The sequence below is a fragment of the Athene noctua genome, chromosome 15, assembly GCF_965140245.1.
Source record: "Athene noctua chromosome 15, bAthNoc1.hap1.1, whole genome shotgun sequence".
NCBI classification, from domain to species: Eukaryota; Metazoa; Chordata; class Aves; order Strigiformes; family Strigidae; genus Athene; species Athene noctua.
Genome location: NC_134051.1, coordinates 13,581,410 through 13,600,788, shown reverse-complemented (window position 1 = coordinate 13,600,788; position 19,379 = coordinate 13,581,410). Strand labels below are relative to the sequence as shown.

At 36.9% G+C, this 19,379-nt stretch overlaps 1 protein-coding gene across 4 annotated transcripts in view; it reads right to left on the bottom strand.

Moving 5' to 3' along the window:
* Positions 1–19,379, bottom strand: part of PDXDC1 (pyridoxal dependent decarboxylase domain containing 1) — a 32,547-nt gene that overhangs the window by 10,115 nt on the left and 3,053 nt on the right. The window contains exons 2-15 of one of the 4 annotated variants that reach the window (XM_074919076.1): positions 18,124–18,126; positions 14,927–15,000; positions 14,326–14,391; positions 11,925–12,008; positions 10,876–11,022; positions 8,427–8,616; positions 5,763–5,831; positions 5,183–5,261; positions 4,317–4,401; positions 3,404–3,452; positions 3,195–3,296; positions 2,864–2,989; positions 1,578–1,628; positions 294–357 (exon numbers count right to left, since the gene is read on the bottom strand). In XM_074919076.1, coding sequence (XP_074775177.1) covers positions 294–357; positions 1,578–1,628; positions 2,864–2,989; positions 3,195–3,296; positions 3,404–3,452; positions 4,317–4,401; positions 5,183–5,261; positions 5,763–5,831; positions 8,427–8,616; positions 10,876–11,022; positions 11,925–12,008; positions 14,326–14,391; positions 14,927–15,000; positions 18,124–18,126 — 1,189 coding nt within the window. Of the gene's footprint in view, positions 1–293; positions 358–1,577; positions 1,629–2,863; positions 2,990–3,194; positions 3,297–3,403; positions 3,453–4,316; positions 4,402–5,182; positions 5,262–5,762; positions 5,832–8,426; positions 8,617–10,875; positions 11,023–11,924; positions 12,009–14,325; positions 14,392–14,926; positions 15,023–15,866; positions 15,870–18,123; positions 18,127–19,379 lie in introns of all 4 variants that reach the window. The other 3 variants (XM_074919077.1, XM_074919074.1, XM_074919075.1) reach the window with 3 other exon arrangements.

The following is a 19,379-nucleotide window of genomic DNA, read 5'->3' as shown; positions in this document are numbered from 1 at the left end:
ATGAGAGACTTCCATCATCTGCTCTCAAGATCAAAGTCATATGCAAATCTCTCCTCACTCAAGAAGGCAGAAAATTACTTGTTATGAAAGTTTAACACACTGCAGTCTGTCCAAAAAAAGAAGCTATCACATGTATGGATTCCAGATTACAACCAGCATTCACAACCATTTTAAAAGCATGTTACACAAGAGAAGTGCGCTACATAACATTTACCTCAAAGTCATTTTACAAATTAGCAGTTTAAAAAACTAAAGAGTGGGTTTTTGGTTTTGTTTTTAAATAAATCACATACCTCTATTTGAATATTCCCAGAAGAACTTGAAAACCACCACCGGTGAACTCAGTTCATCTTCAACCTTAAAAAAAAAAAAAATCACAAATTTTTTAAAGATTTAATACTGTGTATAATTCCTCAGACTGCTGAGCAAAGCTGATCATTTTGTTTTGACAGCAGTAGCAATGTTCATATTATCTCAGGATTAGAAGTTAACTCTAGGAGTGTAAGTGAACATATCTGTAAACACAGGAAAGCTAATCATTATTCAGTTAAAGCAGAACTCTACTAATTTAAGGTATGCATAATTAACATTTGGGCACTATAAAGCAAGAAACCTAATCATATTCATTAGCAAATATACTGTATTAAATAGTTTATTTAGCTTTAAGTATTTTCAGATATTAACATTGTAAAAATTCTCTTGGAAATTGCCCCAGAATCATCAGAAAACATCAAGGAAGTTCCAGCAGGAATAAGAGGATGATAATTGATCCTGCTTTGGGGATAGAAGTGGACTGGGCAACTTCTGGAGGCAATCTGAGGCTACATTTCATAATCCTAAACCCGCAAGATTTAGTTAAGTAGAAGGGGGACGTGCTTCAGTAACTTGAACTCCCAAGGCCATTAATACTCTCAGAAAAACATTTTTTACCAAAAATGGTGGTTGTCACTCAGAATGATCCATGAATTATCTATTGCCCCAGAAAACTAAGCTGAATATATTTTCTATACATTATAAATTAAAATATGGGTGGGGCCAGGAAGGAAGAATAAAACCACCAAACCCTGTTGAACAGGACATCTCACAGAAACTGAATTTGGAATGAATACACTAGACATAATTTCTAAAACTACTTCTGGTGTAAAAATCTCAGCTGGAATAATTTTTGCATACAATTTCACAGGGGTCACAAAATTATCTCAAGAGCAGAGTAAGATGCAGACAGAATGTATTAGAGAGGCTTATGGAAACTGGTTTCATAAATGTATTACTGAACAAATCCATGTTTTAAATGGAATTAAATCAACCTCTGGAAACAATTTCTGGATACTGTTCTTTCAGCTCCCCTGAGTGCATGAGTACACAACAATGGAACAAATACAATCTAGAGGTGACACACAACCAAGCCACGCTATTTCACTGAAGACCAGAACTTAACTAGAAAGATACCAAGCATCTTCAAAACAATGGCCTTGATTTAAGCAATATTTTAATATATTTTTTTAATCAAAGTTATTCTTATCATTTAACAAGCAAAGACTAAGCTATACAACCAAAGTATTAAATTTAGACTGTACCGAAGTTTTAATGAAATCCAGGTTTTTCAAGTTTTCCAGCAACCTTTGACTCTAAAAGACCAAAGCAGAAGGGAGACAAAGGGAAGACACAAACGCACCATTTTACAAGTTGACAATTATTTTGAAAAACATTGAATAGTCACCACCATTTCTGAATGAAACCCTACAACACATCAGAGATCCAGTTCTTATTTGTAAATTTAGAATGTAATGGAAAAATATTTTCTGTTTGTAGTAAAACACTGACTACAAAGCAATTTTTATTAAAATAAAGTCTTGGTGTATTTACTGACAAAGTTACAGAGATACTACAACTCCGTTGACTAATGAAAGCACAGTATGTAGCAAAACAGTTCATTTTCTCAAAGCTACCATAGCAACTGGTTATGATTGTCTTTTCTAATGAAAATAATTTAGAAAGCCTTCTTACATTGTGGTTTTAGACTATTAATAGACTATCATAAAAGCTAAGATCAGTCTTAGATGACACAATCTTAATGACTAAATGATACTTTGTCACTCTCTTAGATCTTTTGTGCCAGTAGCTTCTTCACTAACTATTATAGAAACTTTCCATTGCCCTCCTTTGAATATTTTATAAGTGTTGTACCTTTAAGGAAAAATGTTTTGCATATAAACAATGCATTTTTTAACTAACACATTATATTGGACCTTAATTTTTACTAGGGTAAGAACTCAACTTTAAAAATAGCAGACTTGCCACTACCTGAAGAAATATTTTGAAGTACTTCTTGTCAGGCATTTATAATTTACTGTTATTTAAATCAATACAACGCCAAGTAGAGCAGGAAAATAAGTCTTCCTCTGAACAGCTTTCAAGCAAAATAGTTAAAATAGAGAAGTGATGCAAAAAAGGAAGTGATTATGTTACTGTTTAGAAAGAAGATTAAGTATTTCTCATTAGAAAAGCCTAATAAAACATACAATCTAATAGTAAAAGAACATCCCTCCCCCAAACACTTTACTCTGCTTTTGCCATTTGTTTGTAACACAATACAAACCAATATGCTATAGTGTCAACAGCTAGAGTATTTTCAGTTACTTCTTCTACAACGCATCATAATAATCAAAAAGATGTATTAACAGCTATTATAAAAACGTTCCTAAGCATAACGGTGTTCTGCAATAGCCATCTGGATATCACTTGTACTATTGTTGCTACCTGAACTTTGTTTCTGCTGGTGAGGATTCTTAGGAACAGCCACTAACCCATACTCAAAGAAGCAAAGTATCCATAAACAATGGGCCAACAAGCTGCTCCTTACTAGTTGCGAGGCATGCTTTATCCTCTCCACAATCCCATCGTGGCCCAGGTACTGCAAGGACAGCCACAGTGGCAGGGCACGGAGCTTCTCTACAGGCTGACTCGATGTCAGCCCAGCTGCTAAGGACTAAAGAGGAAAATAAACAATGAACGAGTCAGTATTAACCTCTCTTCAATTACTCCATTTTTGCCAGCTTATGGACTATGTCACAGCTCAAACGGGAGCTTTTGCAAATTATGATTTAGATGCTTATGAAAAACAAGATACTACACCATGATCAAAACGAGAAGTTTCAAGATCTTGAGAATAATGACTGAGAAGTTGAACATACCAATGACGGATCCTCATGTCTGTAGAGTGTCACTGCAGGTACAGCCGGGAGGCCCAGCCAGGAACCCAGAGTAAGAGTCATGCTGTCACATTTTGTAGCAGCCTGAAGTTTATTACAATAAGCAGAATATAAGCCATATATATTTTGATTACATCGTGACCTTACAATCTAGAGCACATTATTAACCTTCTAGATATAGTAAAACATACCAGTACAGAAGAGGAGACATAACCCAAAGCCAAAGTTGCCAAATTCACACTAGAAGAAGAAAGTGGTTTTAAACACATATTAAATACACATTAAGAGAAAGCATTTTAATCTTCAGTTTAGATATTTCATGTTGATGTGTAAAGGGAGGTAATTTTTGTTTGTATATTTTGCATTAACAATGCAGTAGATGTTGCTACTTACTATTTCAAGACTGAAAACCCAGAAGTAAAAATCCATTTCAATCTAAGAATGTTTCGGTTCAGCCTTTGGGGAAATCATCCCCTAAAGTCCTACCCATAATTCCGCATCAGTTTGGTCTCAGAAATAAACAGCATGCAAATGTGACACTAAGCAATGAAATATCAGGAGAAGCAGCATCTCTACTCCAGGCTCAAAAAAAAAAAAAAGTCTTAGAGCATTGGAGTCTTCATTAACATTGTCTAATTTCTTGGAATTTCTTTTCCTCTTGGTTTAATCCTCCTCCCAGTTATGCCTCACACTGTACTTGCAGCAGTCTTCTTAACAACCTTCATTAAAGTGTCATCTCTTCCACACTCATTTCATTCTCCTTTCTCATTCTCTGTATGTCTCTCCTGACTTGTCCTACCTATAAGGTCTTTTTATTTGTATTCCAAGCTCTTTAAAGCAAGGGCAGATAGGATTACCATCTGAGTAAAAGTAATCACTAGCCTACACTGAAATAACCACTCCAATTACAAATTATTTTACATATACAGGAATAATTATCTCATACAGTACCAAAATTATAACCATACAAAATGCTTAGTATGACAAAAATAAAGATGGTCCTATGGCTATCTACTAGCTGGTTAGCTGTAAAATTATGTGCTGTCCATTACTTAGACTTTTTAATTAATATAGTTATACAGAAATAAATGTCAAGTTTCATACCCTTCTACATGGAGCCACATATTATACTGCTCACAAAGTTCCTTCAGTCGGCCAAGTTTATCAGTGTGCCCAGCACCTGGTGTCCCTTTGCAGAAAAGGAAAAAAGGCAGTGACAAGGGATAAGCATGCAAACTAGGACTCTACATAAAAGGACCTCTTGTACTGTTGTCAAAAAAGTCACACAAGAGCTGGAAAGGGGATGTTTAAAGAGAGCCCACTACACAATATCTGCATCTGGTTCATCATGACTCGTGAACAATAGGAATTCTAGAGAGAAGTAAAAATACTTGTTTTGCTTGTCAATATATGTTAAAAATACTTAGAAAATTAGATGTCCTAGCCACTAAAAGACTCGGCAGCCTCAGATAAAAAATGCAGACATTTTTATTATGTTCGAAGTATGATATCAACTAAAGGAAATTAAATCAAAATTAACATCTCAGATATTTTTCCAAGTCCAAAGCAGGTCACTGTCACCTCCATTCTTTCTTCAAACAATGAACAATTCTGTTTAACTCGAAGAAAAATATAATTTTTAAAGCTAAAAAGTTGATGGCACATCCATCACAAAATTCTGATGTGTTAACATGAAACTCATTTTCAAGAAGAGATTTACACTCACTAAAATAAGTTCTAGTCATATTAATACATCAACTGACATAAGCAGAACTGTAGCAGTACAAGCCAACTTTAAATCAGTTAAATAAAAATCCCCTTAGATAATTATTGTGTGGTAATTAAGATATTTCCTGATATTTCTTGACATGCAACCACTAAACTGTTTAAGAAAATGTATTTTTATTTTGGATTTTATAAATTTATTAAATAGTGTGCTTTTTTTGTTATTGTTTGCCCATAGCACTTACCAGCATTGGCCACAAGCAACAAAGGCAGTTTTCCAGACTCAACATCATCTTTAATCACTCTGTCCAACAAAGCAACATCCTGTTATCAATAAGAAAAAGATATGTATTTATAAACATGTTTGTCAAACAATACAGAATTGTTTCTGCTGAACTGAAAAAATGCATTAAGAATGAAAATGGACAGCATTCTGAACTTCTGGAAAACATTCTTACTATCTTCGTGGCTTACAGTTTCTTCTTCTCAAAGGCAGAATAACCTGAATGTCAATTAAAGCATTTGTGAAAAATACAATACAAATACATCATGTAGATTTGTATTATATTTCTAGATACATGTGTTCTAGAAATCTTGGACTAAAAAGCACCTTACTATATGCCATTAAAAATATCTTGCAAATGACAAGACCAAGATACAAGCTGCTGACTTTTTAGAAGATTTCCATCTATGATCTGTACAATTATAACACAGAAGACTTAGAGGTTTAAAAAGTAAGCACATTAGTAAGCTTTTCCTAACAAGTTACTTGACATTAATTTAATGAGGCTTTAAAAACAAACAAACAAAAAAAGACAAACTTACCATTTGGTGTTGAGATCCAAACATAGTGTTACAAGGCACACGGCACATGCAAGAAAGGGGTAACCCTAGCTGCAATAAAAACGATGGAATTTCAACAACCAAAACATACTCATTTTAAGTATTCACAGAAATATACAGTAACACAAAAATAGTAAACATGACAATAAAAATCTGGATATTACACTGTAAGATAAGTATCCTGCTAAAATTTATAATCAAATTAATAGCAGAGAAAAGAAAGCACAGGAGAAATTGGAAAAACACAACAGTCAACTTTTAGTTAGCACGTCAGCTGCGTTCAGTTTTTCTAATGAGATACCTGTGCCCTGTACAACAGCTTAAACTCAATCCTCTTTCTTGGCTGTCCCTGCAACTAACACATCTATAAGCAAACACGTGCTTTGTTTACAGGCCACGTTCCACTGGAGGTTCACAGTCACTTTACTACCGAGAGCAATCTGCCTACTTCCGTCCTGTAGCTCAGCTGACTATTCATGCTGGTAAGTCTGAAGTTCTTCCTTTGATATGGAGGCAACTTCCAAACAACTTCTGTATCATTAACCTGAGGGGAGTTGGGGAATCAAGGACTCTTACATTCTGATCTTTAACTTGGAAGATCACTAGACAAGTGAAATGTAATTGATCCTACTCATCACTGAACCAAAGATTCAGCAAATTAAAAGAACTACAATTACAGACTAGTTTGGTTTTCATCCTTTGGCAGAAATTGAATTAATGTCTGATTACTCAGTTCCAGTTGTCTGCTCTACAATATACACCATTTCTCAAAATCCAAGATAAAATGCTATTACTTTTAAATTCAGTGATCACCTTATAAACAAAAGATAAAGCACCATTGTTGTTAGAAGAATCTACTCTACACTTAGAAGCAAAAAGCTCCCAAAATACTTCTTAGCAGTAAATTAAATACTTAGCAGTAAATTAAATACAAAATAAATTCTTAGCAGTATTTCTTGTATCAAGAAGTTTCGGTCAATAACTACATGCAACACTTGGCTGACTAAAGACACCAACTTATTCCAGTGAACTTTCACCACCTACTTGCCAAGTCATTTTGGCTGAGACAAGTTCCATCTACAATACCATTTTTATCTCTCCTCAATCTACATTTTTAACCTGTTAGTAGTACCTCTGCCTGCCTTCTCCAAAGACCTGAAAAACAAAGGCCCTAAGAACTTGACTCTTCATTTCAGTGCATGTTAAGCTTGAAAAATATCACTAGTGCACTGAATGTGAGGTATGTAATAGGAGAGTCTGTATATGGCCTCAATTAGCTTATTTAAGTCTACAAACTTTGATGCAAATAAACACTTGGCAAAACCAATAAGTTTTAAACATAATTAAGAAAAACTGGGCTTCTTTAAAGTGTTGGGTTGTGGGGACAATCTTGCTATTCCAAACAAGACTTTCTGAAATGGGATCAGCACAGCCTACATCTCCCTCAACTGTTTTCCTTAAAAAAATTATAACAGTTATTGAAAATAGAAGTAGAGGGGCATCATTCAGCACAAATTTTACAGTAACTCAGTGTTCGGAAATCCAGTATATTTGGGCTTGGGTCTCTTTCACCATGACCAACAGCTTATGTAAAGTGCAATGCAATCAAGAAACAATCACTTGTTTACAAAAATGTTAGCACATAGGATCCTTTCACTGGAAATATTCAGAAAATTTCTCTTCCTCCCACTGTATCACCGCAGCAAAACATAGACTGTAAATGCAACATGAAAGTATTTTTTCCAGAATAGTGGTTTTAATTTAAACATACAGTCCACTACAGCTACTGAGGTTACCCCCAATATGGACTGTACTTCATTTGCCTATGTTTTATAATTATGTTGGCAATCACAATTAATAAAGCAATACCAACACACTGTATAACATTTTTGTATTACTAACTTGCAGATGTTTGGCTAGCATCAAAGTATGGTTTCACCTCAGACTTCCCTCCCCTCCCACCCCCTGATGCGTTGCTTAGTCACAATTGCTATTGTTTCTACCATGAGGAAAAATAAGTAAGTTTTCAAAAATCACTGAAGTTATGCTTTTCCTAAAATCAACATTTTTGAGGCCAAAGCTCAGTCCTCATTCTTTAAAATGCGCTTTTCCCAAAATCAATATTTTCGAGGCCAAAACTCAGTCCTCATTATTCAGAATGCCTCTTTTCATACTGTATTTCAACAGGCACACATCATCCTAAGTCTTAGAAATGTATATCATTTTATAAGCTATAAAAAACTACTATGTTCACAGAAAGGCAAAGAAGAGACAAGGATGAAGGGAATCTGCTCATGACGAACACTGATTAAGTGAGTGTGTGGAAGGAACAACAGAGATGTGGAAAGAACCTGACTGCTTGCTGAATACATGTATTCAGTTAACATAGTAGCACTGGGAAAAATCTTATAGGAACTTCACTTCTAACAGTGGAAGTTCAAGGCAAACACATGGATCTAAAGGAAAACTTTCACTGGTCCCAACCAATTTACAAGACTGCTGCCAGTAGTGTACCAGACTGTACTGCAAGTACCAGTCTCTTGCAGGAAAGGTGTGAATCTGTTTTTAAAAATCTAAGTTTCAAGTAGGCAATATGAAGTCAGGTAGGTTCTACTTGCAGCTAAAACCCCAACTGATTCACTTTACCTGATTGCAGAGAGCTTGGCCCAAGCCTGTTCTAGCTGCAGAACTAATGTATATGACAGGTTGCTTAGTATATAGTACGTTAAATCCTTCTATTGTATAATCTTCATAGCGTGTGTGGATAACAAGTCGACAGATTTTTAGAAGACCTTCACGATCATCCTCATGATAATATGCTGATCCATTTTCATACCTGCAAGAAAAGCTGAGTAAATATGACCAACAAAACCAACAGCCATTTGAGTGACTAAATTACCACTGACCAGCAAAGGAGCTCACAAGAGGACAAAGAAGATAAACAAAAAACCTTTTCTTTTCCCAAGATAGAGTAGAAGGAAACTTTGATGAGACAGGCTGAGATTAACAATGAGGAAAGCATAGTATATGTTTTCATTTAGACTCAGAGATAAATAAGAAAGAACAAACATCTGGTTTCCTAAGGATTGCCTTTACAGAGTTCAAAACCTTGCTTACTAAGAGCAGAGTGGGGGAGGAAACACACCAAAGGCTTAATTTGGTTTTAATATATGTGTAAATTCCAGACTGCTAATTTTAAAGAGACTGCAACCTGACATTCTTCAAGTTAGTAAAATTGGAATGAGACACATGAAGTAAGGTAAAATGGGCAGAAACTTGCAAACTTTATTATGAAATCACAAATCAAAATATTTTAGAGAGTTTGAAAATAAGACCTCATTTTAGTACAATCTATTCAGTACACTGCAAGACAGTTTTCCAGATGTTTTAAATACATGAGTTACATAAATGAACTATATTTTTTCCCTATGAATATTTTAATGATTTTATGGCTATTTTGCCTTCAATCTGATTTATTAGGCATGTTTCCTTGGTGCTCATGGGGGTGTGGCTCTGTGTGTCTGCTCCTTCCCCACCTTTTTTAACCCTTCCAGAAACCAAACTCTGATCAGCACATTAACATCTATAGCCAAGAAATGGGAGCAAAGTAACCAAAGAAGAGATAAGGTACAAATGTTCCACACCGAGTGCAATCCCTCAGCTGTCTTAAATATAGAAGAGGAAACAACAGTGAAAGTAGTAGCTATGTCGATTTATTAAGCAGCTTGCAAACTAGATTCTTCTTTAGCATTTTTGTGTAACATGTAAGTCAGTGGTCTTGCACAGTTTAAGAGTGGCGTTTATCAACAAATTTACATAAACACCCTGAAACACCTTAGGCTATCACAGACTATCTGATGCACAAAATACTGCTGAGTATTCCAGAGTTAAACTCCAGAATGACCCACATGCAAACATTTATTCACCCTTACACAACAGTTCTATGCTCTAACATGGGCAAAAGGAAAATCCTCTAGTGTTGCTCACAGCCACAAAATATGTCAAGAAGTACAAACCAGTTCACCACATGGTATTTGTTCAATACCATTGCCTATAGGTCACAAAACTTTGGGGACCACAGTTCAATAGATACCCAGTGTTAATCACAAAATAGGACTGTTATTGAGTATTTGATTGAAAACAGAAGTATTTTTTTGTTTGCCATGCCATTCAGAAACAGCACTGACACACTCCCTGTATACACATACATTTGTCACAACAGCTGGATTACCTGCAACTTCTCAAATTTCATCTTTGCACAAGGTTTCAACATTTTTAAGTCAAAGACAGATAATCACTGAAGTTATAAAATAATTCTGATAGAGGTGAGCACATCAATGTAAGAAAAATCCTTTGCAATTCTAACAACTAAATTTGGGTTAACCTCAGTTATATTTTTACCGTTTCGTTTTGCACTGCACTAAAAAAAAAAAAAATTTAAAAAAAAAATCTCCTCAGTAGCACTGGCAAGATTTTCTGAAAGATACAGTATCATGGAGGCAAAAGTGTTTGTGGGTATTTCCTCCCCCCCCCCCCCGGAAGAAAAAAGGACTTTCTAATCAGTGAATCCCCCCCACTCTAACACCCCCACATAGATGACTTCCATTCTTCTTCTCTCATGGAACAGTTTAAGATATCTATGCTACACGATGAAACAGTATTTATGAAAGATTTCGCTGTACTGCAATTTTCAGTAGTGTCACCTACCATACCTGAAAAAATATACCAGAACCAGGAAAAGTTAACTGAAAACATCTTTTAAAAATACTAAGCACCCCAAGCCTCAGCAACAAAGCATATACCTCAAGAAACAAGAATTTAGTTAAATGTTTGTCCAGCTGTATGTCTGCAACTGTACTTTGGCCCTCAGCTCTACCATACAGCCCTTAAGTGGGTTTTAATGGCAACAGTGTTCCTGATATTCAACAGTCGTCTTTTTTTTTTTTTAATTATGTAATATGTTTCAGACCTTTCTAAGAATATTTGTAACTTTGCAGCACAGTGGTTTCTTTTGTTGACGTCCTCAGTCCAGTCACACATATTTTTCAACAATTATCACTACCTAGTCATACAGAAGTTATTCACAGTGACTCACCTGAAAAGCCTGCAGAGCCAGAGAGTAGTATCAGAAAGGATCCTGGTTGTAAGTTTTCTCAGTCTTTCCCTGTCCAGCACTGATATATAAGCAGCCAAACTATGTCCCAGTAGAGCCATGTGACCCTGTTCACCAACATTTTGAAGTCTGCAAGCCAGAACAGAGTAACTGCCAACTAAATACAAGCCATGAACATTACAGGACTTTTAGGTTTGTGTGTTTTTACTGTAGAGTGGCAGAATTTGCTGACATGCAATTTCTAATATTTAGCAGAGAGAAGTACAGTATATACCCCAGTCACCTTCCTGCCATTGTGTATTAGATACTAAAATGCCAGTGCAGCCAAAAGCACTTGCACTTCACTTGGCCTAGGTGCTTACAGTAACCCCTCCGCTCTCTTAGCCAATCAGCTAGCACGAGTTGGAACTAAGCACCTTATCTGCACTGGGACTTTCAAGTGCATCCAACACAAATCTTTCTCTCCTCATGCAGAGGAAACTCAGGAGACATACTATTCTCTTTAGAGGCACAGCTTTCATAGTCTGTTGGAGCTTTTTTGGTTTCTTGGGGCTTTTTTGTTTGGTTTTGGTTTTTCTCTCTCCAAACTGTTTTTCAAATGTTAGTTTTCAATAATCTTCTGAAGATTAGTTAGCATTATTTCCATTTTACAGCAAAATGGAAACAAATATTACTTTTTTTTCCCCTGTAAATTCTACAGAGATGGTAAAAAAATTTATTGGTATCCAAAATTTTGTAAGACTTTCAGACTTCAAACAACTTCTAGAAAGTAGAAAACAAAATGAGCTGTCATATCAGAAACAACTCCCTTGTATAATTCAATCCAGTAATTATTGAAAGCTTTATCGTTTTAAGAAAGCCAAGCCTAATGCATTATTCTGGTTCACTATACAATATAAGTTGCCCTTAAAAAGTTACATGGTTGCACAATATTGTTACACTTTAAAATACTTAAATGTTTAAGTTCTATAATAATCACAATATAACCAAATCAGGTATCTTCCACATACAATAATTCATATTGGCTTTACCGGTAGGCCTGTGAAGCTTCCTCTTCCTCCTCTCCATGCATTAGGTTCTGAACTAACTGAAGTATGCTCACCATATCCTGGCCACTGGCATAGCCGGGAGGGGAAAACAAAAACCACAAAAAACAAACAAACAAAAGGTAAGTACCAGCATCTAACAAAGAGGCCATCTGGGGCACTGCATGGTAAGACCTGAAAACACTGCACTTTTACAGAATGCTGAATATAGCAACAAAAACGATTCCTTGCTCTCAGAAAAAACAGATCATGATGACAAGGTTGCTGAATCCATTAATTCAAAACCCTACTTATAGTATGAACTCCGACTCACAGAAAAACAAATCTACTGAAATATGAAAATTTGGACTGAAAAGTCTGACTTGACAACATATTTTGCTTATTGCTACACAGCAAAGTAAGGTAATAGCTAAGAATCCAAATTCCTCTTCACATGATCCAGCTTCAGCTCCCAAACTCAGCACATCTCATACAATTACATACAAATATTAGTTTCTGGCAAACCAAAGCTACATTAGCTTCTGACATGATGCACTCTGACATGGTAAAATTGGAAAAGACCCACAACACTTCAACTTGTTTAATTCCAACTAAAATTTACAGTAGTATAAGAACTTACACTCTTGACAGTTGAAATCTTATTCTTAGAAATTTTAATTCAGTGTCTCCACTCAAAAGAAAGTTTAGTTTATGTACCTAAAAGACTTACATAGATTTTGCAATCCTTTCTGAAGTATTAGCTTGGGCTCCTGCAGGACCATCTTCCAAAAAGGCTACAACCAATTTAAATCTTAGTTTTCATGTACAATGATCTAACTCGCCTTACTTGCCACAAGAGCTCTGTATAATCTTTTAAGACAGCTATGCTGGAAAGATGGGGGGTTCTGTTTTGTTTTTGTTTTGTGGTTTTAGTTTCTTTTTTCCAAGGTTTTCTATCTTATCATTCGCAGTTATTTTTTTATCTGGGTGTTTTAATGAATCTTTATTCTGTAGCACAATTTTATCTACTTTTACTTTAACTCTCAATCACAGCCATAGGCACCAATACTTCATTAGATTCTAACAATTAAAAATTTCAGTCACCAAGGAGAAGTAAACGTTTTTCTTTTTCCTACATGAGTATGTAAATAATTGTTATGATGGTATATTTTTTTCCCTACACAAGTAAGGAAAAAGTTGATATAATGCTTGACCTGGTCAGTGTTCATGTTTGCATGTATTGGGTTTGTGGGACAAGGGTTTGGTAGCAGGGGGCTACAGGGGGAGCTTCTGTGAGAAACTGCTAGAAGCTTCCCCCATGTCGGATGGAGCCAATGCCAGCAGCTCCAAGATGGACCCACCACTGGCCAAGGCCCAGCCCATCAGCAACAGTGATGGTGCCTCTGGGATAACATATTTAAGAAAGGAGGAAAAAAAAACAAAACTTGGGGGAGCAATTGCAGCCTGAGAGGAGTGAGAATATGCAAGAGAAACAACTCTGCAGACAGCCAGGTCGGTGAGGAAGGAGGGGCAGGAGGTGCTCCAGGCGCCGGAGCAGGGATTCCCCCGCAGGCCCTGGTGCAGCCCCTGGTGAGGCAGGGTGTCCCCTGCACCCATGGAGGGGAACGGCGGGGCAGATCCCACCTGCAGACCCCAGGTGGGTGCCCGAAGGAGGCTGTGACCCCGTGGGAAGGTCCCCGCGCTGGAGCAGGCTCCTGGCAGGACCTGTGGCCCCGTGGAGAGAGGAGCCCACCCTGGAGCAGGTTTGCTGGCAGGATTTATGACCCCGTGGGCAATTCACGCTGGAGCAATTCAGGAAGAGCTGCAGCCTGTGAGAAGGACTCACGCTGGAGAAGTTTGTGGAGGAGTGCAGCCCATGGGAGGGACCCCACACTGAAGCAAGGGAAGAGTGTGAGGAGCCCTCCCCCGAGGAGGAAGGAACGGAAGAAACAACATGTGATGAACTGACCACAGCCCCCATTCCTGTCCCCCTGCACTGCTGGAGGGGAGAAAGTAGAGAATTTGTGAGTAAAGTTAAGCCTGGGAAGAAGGGAGGGGTGGGGGAATATTGTTTTAAGATTTGTTTTATTGCTAATTACCCTACCCCAATTTGACTGGCAATAAATTAAGTTACTTTTCCCAAGCTGAGTCTGTTTTGTCTGTGACAGTAATTGGTGAGTGATCTCCCTGCCCTTATCTTGACCCACACACCTTTCATTATATTCTCTCTCCCTTGTCCAGCTGAGGAGGGGAGTGATAGGGCAGATTTGGTGGGTACCTGGCATCCAGCCAAGGTAAACCCACCATACTGCATTAATATAGAAGTTGCTTGGAAAACAAACATGTCACAGGCATTTTACAGATTCTGAAAAGTAAAGAACATTATCTAAAAATTGCTGTTGCCTACCTGCCTTGGAGTGGTCCAGGAATATCCTTCCGTGCATACTTCTTTTCATTTTCCTCCTCCGCTTTTCTAAGTAAAAGACACAAGAATAAACTATGCACTTAGTTTGTGTTTTATAACATCAAATATACAGTTCACTTTGACTTGCAGAAATACATACTGACATGTTTGCAGTCTATTTCACTGACAATAGTTTCATAAATAAATCAGAAAATAAAACACAAAAGTTTAGTTCAGACTGAATTAAAGAGTTCCTGAGTTGGGTTTTTTTAGTTCTTTAACAGAAAATGTCAAACTTACAGAAGAGTCTCATATATAGGAATTAAAAGTTACTTGCACAGTAATAAGAAATCTAACATCTCTAAAAAACAAACTTGCTGGAATTGATCTATTACAGAACATGCATAAAATTATGTGCATTTATTATTAATATCCAACCATTTGAGAAACAATGATGATTTGTATAGGTGTAAGCTTCAGAATGACAATATGACCTTAAACTACTAGAAAATTAGTTCTTTCCTGCTTAATGACAGTGACATTAATCATCCTCCCCTTAGTACAAACAGTTATTGTTTTTGTAGCTGTCATCCTTCGCACATACCTTTGACTGTCTTCTAGCATCTTCATTGCTTCATTCAGATTCTTCCCCATTTCTGCTAGAGTAGGGTCAACCATCTTTCAGTGAAAAAGATAACAACTTTTAAGAAAAGACAAAAAAATATTTGTCTTACTACCATCCCCATAACACCCTCAATACAAATTCATGCATCAGCCAGATTCTTTTATTTAGTCTGTGTGTACTCATTTAAAAGTACGTTGAATAGCCTGAACTCAAAATATATAAAATGAGAACATACTATTAACCTAAAATAATCCTAAAGAAAACTCAATTCTGATGTGGACTTTATTATTGATATATTCAAGTTTTTTCTCCATATGGAAAGTCAGGACTTTTTCTGATGAATAATGGAAGAAAGAACATCAGAAGGCAAGAAGGATTTGAGAAGTGCAACATGTTCAAGTAAGTGCTCGTTATAATGCTTTAGCTAAAAAATTAAGTATGTTCCACTGTAGTCCAACTGAATGACTTTCTTTCTCATAACCATTCTACACCAGTAAAAAACTTCAACTATTCCCTTAAATGTAAAAATTCACATGCAGTCTTACCGAAAATTAAAAACCAAACTAAACAACCTGCTAAGCGACACCCTAATCTTTCTATAGAGTATGGAAAACGGATTGATACCCCAAATACAATCACAAGTCTTTCAGTAGCAAATCTCATTTAGAAATTATCCTTTCACTTTACCTGAGAACTCATGTTTCTGCACCCAAGAAAACCATTACCATATCCCTCAGCTGAGTTGGCTCAACAGTCAGATCTCATGATGTACAGACTCTCATTAGAAAAACCTAGCCCCTCAGCCATAATAGTAATGGAGAAAAAAATAAAACAACCCACCCCACACCCAAAACAACCCACCAGCAAGCGAGAGCATGATCAGTCGATAAGTACAACACTATTCTTACAAGAAAGTTACCTTCTAGAAAAGTTGTTTGGGAAGCTAAACAACTGAAAAATCTGATCGAGGGAGGGTTTAGTCATTGAGCATTCTAATGCAAATTGAGAGGGAAATTTGCATCATTCTCTTTTTCATTTAGGTTGCCAGTTCAACTGTAAGTTATTCAAATGTGTTCAACTAATAATTCCTAGAAGGGGTTTAAAAAACCCAACATTGCTGACCTAGAAAGACAAGATGATATCATTTAAGACTGCTCTAAAAAAGGCAGAAATAAAATGGCAGTCTTCCCTGCCATTTCCCCATTCAGGTTTCCCTGTCAAACTTTTAGAACAGAAGTTTTCAAAACAGATGAGAAAATACCTAATCCAAATACTCTTGTAAATCTGTTTTTTCCTCATTTCTGCTACCTTTAAACAAATTTTTAATCTTAACTTATTAGAGAGATGCCCTTTAACTAGACAAAAGAGTAGTACTGACCTGAGCAGGCAGCTTAAGGAAAACTTACATGCAGAAAAGGCTTATCTTCCAGCAGTTGCAGCCGTCTAGCTACACAAAACAGGTCAAAAATCCTGGTTTCACTGCTGAAACCCAGCAACAACAGATACTTGCTAAAGAGCCTGTCAGGATGGAAGAGCTTTAAAAATCCTTGAACTTACTTCCCCTGAATGAGCGACAAAGACAAGTGATATTTTCCAAAGAACTGCTTTTGCTTTGAAGAGGTCTCTTTTATGAACTTTAACCCAAGAAGCCTGGCAGAAGCTTGTGACACTGACACAAGAGATGTGGACAGGAATATTTATCCATTTAAGGATTAGATACCATCTCGAAGCTTCCAGAGAATGTAAAAGGTATCATCTGGCAGAGTCTGATTTACCTATAGTGGCCGATATTAACATGTATTTGAAAAACATATATACCCCCATATGAGTGTAGAAGGTAACACCACTGATAAGACCCATCACATTAGTCAGCAAAAACCTCTAAGGTACTCAGATGACCCTGTTACAGAGTCTCTCCTCCCTTTCTCTGTTTCCAAATCTCCTGTAAGCATAGCCTCCATAAATTCAATGTCAACCTTTTTCAAAAGACCAGCCCACATACCTAAGCCTCTAGCAGTTAACCCTTTAGACTGCTGCTAAGGTTGGGGGGTTGCCAGGGGGAGAGGTGGTGGTTATTTAAAAAAAAAAAAATCTGAAACAAGTTTAGTATTTAAAATTACACTATCAACACTGCAGGGATATAATAGTTTGTCTGCTACAGTATTTGAGAAATAGTATTCCTAAAGGCCTGCAGACACTTTCCATCACTGCTGATGGAAACACATGCAACTGTTGCACATGTGCAACACTGGCAAATACATTTGCTCATGTAGATGCAGACACAAAAGCAATTTTAATCACAGAAGGTAGTGGGATTAATTTACATGAGGATTTTACACTATTTTCATCCGGAGGACTGATGAAGAAAAGAAAAAAAATTAAGTTGAGAGTTACCATATGTTCAGAGACTATTTTTACCAAAATATTTAGAGATTTAACTCATATTATAGCAAGTGGTAGGTGGCTGAAAGAATCAGTAGCCAGGCACGGTCACACTGGATCAAAACAAGATTGATAGCTCTCTGTATTCTGTTGCTTTAGAAGTGTCCAGTAACAAATTTTGGGGGGAAGAACAAAAGGACAGTTCAAGTACTCAGTAATATTTTCCCACAAGAACTCCCAGCACTTAGCAATACATGGGTTTTTACACTTCTGGCTTCCACAATACCCAATGGCTATGAGGGCCACAACTCAGTTAAGCACCGAGTAAAAAAGCAGTACAAATACAAGAAGTTCAAGACCTCATCACAAAGATTTAAGAAAATACACACACTGCAAGCATTTGATACTCAGAATACAACATATATAGCTAGAAGAAAAATCTAAATACGATCATTAGCAATATTTCCATACATTTTCAGTGGTTTCCAGAGTTGCACCACATCAAAGAAACTCTAACAGAAATCTTACTTAAAAAAAAAAAGTTTTGGTCCTGGGAGCCTTTAAGAGAGCGACTGACTAGTCACAATCAGGCAGTTATGCCTATCTCACATACTGTAATCCAGGCTGCTATAAAACATGATCAGTGGCTGGAAGGCAGTTATTTGCCTGAACCTTCCTCATCATCACAGGCAAATATTCAAACAGATCTGTTGTAGATGAGGACACAAGATGTTGTGGAGTCATTACAAAAAGGTCTCTGAGCTGCTTTTGTTTGTTACTAACACAAAATTCACCTGCTAGAATTACATCAGATGTTTAAACCTTCACATGCTTACCTTGTGACTCATCCTTTCTCACTTACTAGTAATTACACGTGCATGAAACCCTTCTGCCAATAAACTGGCAGAATAAACACATAAAATACAGTTTGAAAAGTCCTAAGAAGTTACACTAAGGTCCATAAAATGCTATGAAAACCAGAAAGTCTTTGAATTCTGATGTGGGTTTAATCAAAAACAAGGCCCTTCTGGTTTTTTTTCCAACTGCTAAGTGGGTATGCAGCAACTTATTTTCTCCTCTCAATTATGGCTACCTTTTACTGTTGCATACTGAATTTTATGTATGCTTCCTCCTCTGCTCACATTAGTAAGGGCATGGAGGTGGGAAGCAGAAGACTATCTACTTGTTTTAAGCAGAAAGAAAAATAGGTGTGCCAAAATTGCAGCCACAAACCATTCAGTTACGAAACATTTCCGAACACACTTTAGTAACACACCATAATATAGTACCTCGCTTTAGTTTTGTCTGTCAATGACACCAAGTGGGTATAAAATCCAATCAGTAATAAGCAGAATACTTTTTTCATGTTCTTGATCTGTTTTTAAAAAGACTGGTGGATGGGTTGTTGAATACTACCTCCTGAACCACAGGACAACATACTTTTTGAGGGGGTTATTGAATACTAGATTAGCCTTAGTTTCTGCACTCAGTCTGGTGTCACAGGATCAGACTCCGATCACAGGTGATCCTTTGACCAGATGAGTTACAAGCCATGCAATGTCCTTTCAAGCTCTAAGGAGGCACCAGCCATAGCTTCTTCCTTCGAGGTGTCCGTTCAGCAACCCAATGCCTTCTGCTTCCTTAAGCCCTTCAGAGACCCTGACATTCGCTGCCCTACTTTGACTTTTATCAATCGTTGCGTTTGAAATGTGTTAATCCGATTCACTAGGTTAACTTGCAACAGGTTTGATTTGTGGTTACTTCCCTATTTTTTTAACTAATCTGCTACTATTTTTTTAAGCACTTTGAACTGTAAACTGCTTCTGATTTTATAGACAGTATGTCACACCTTGGGGCCACTTGGAAACTGGGGAAGGATAAGGGCCCATTCTCCAGTTGAGAAAACTGTTAACAAAAGGATAGCATTGCTTCACATACCAATGTTTTACAATCTTGATTTTGCATTTCTGTAGGCTGTACTCCTAATGTAAGAAAAGGACTATTTTTAAACAGTCTACATAAACTACTGTGTGTGTGCCAAGAAACTCAC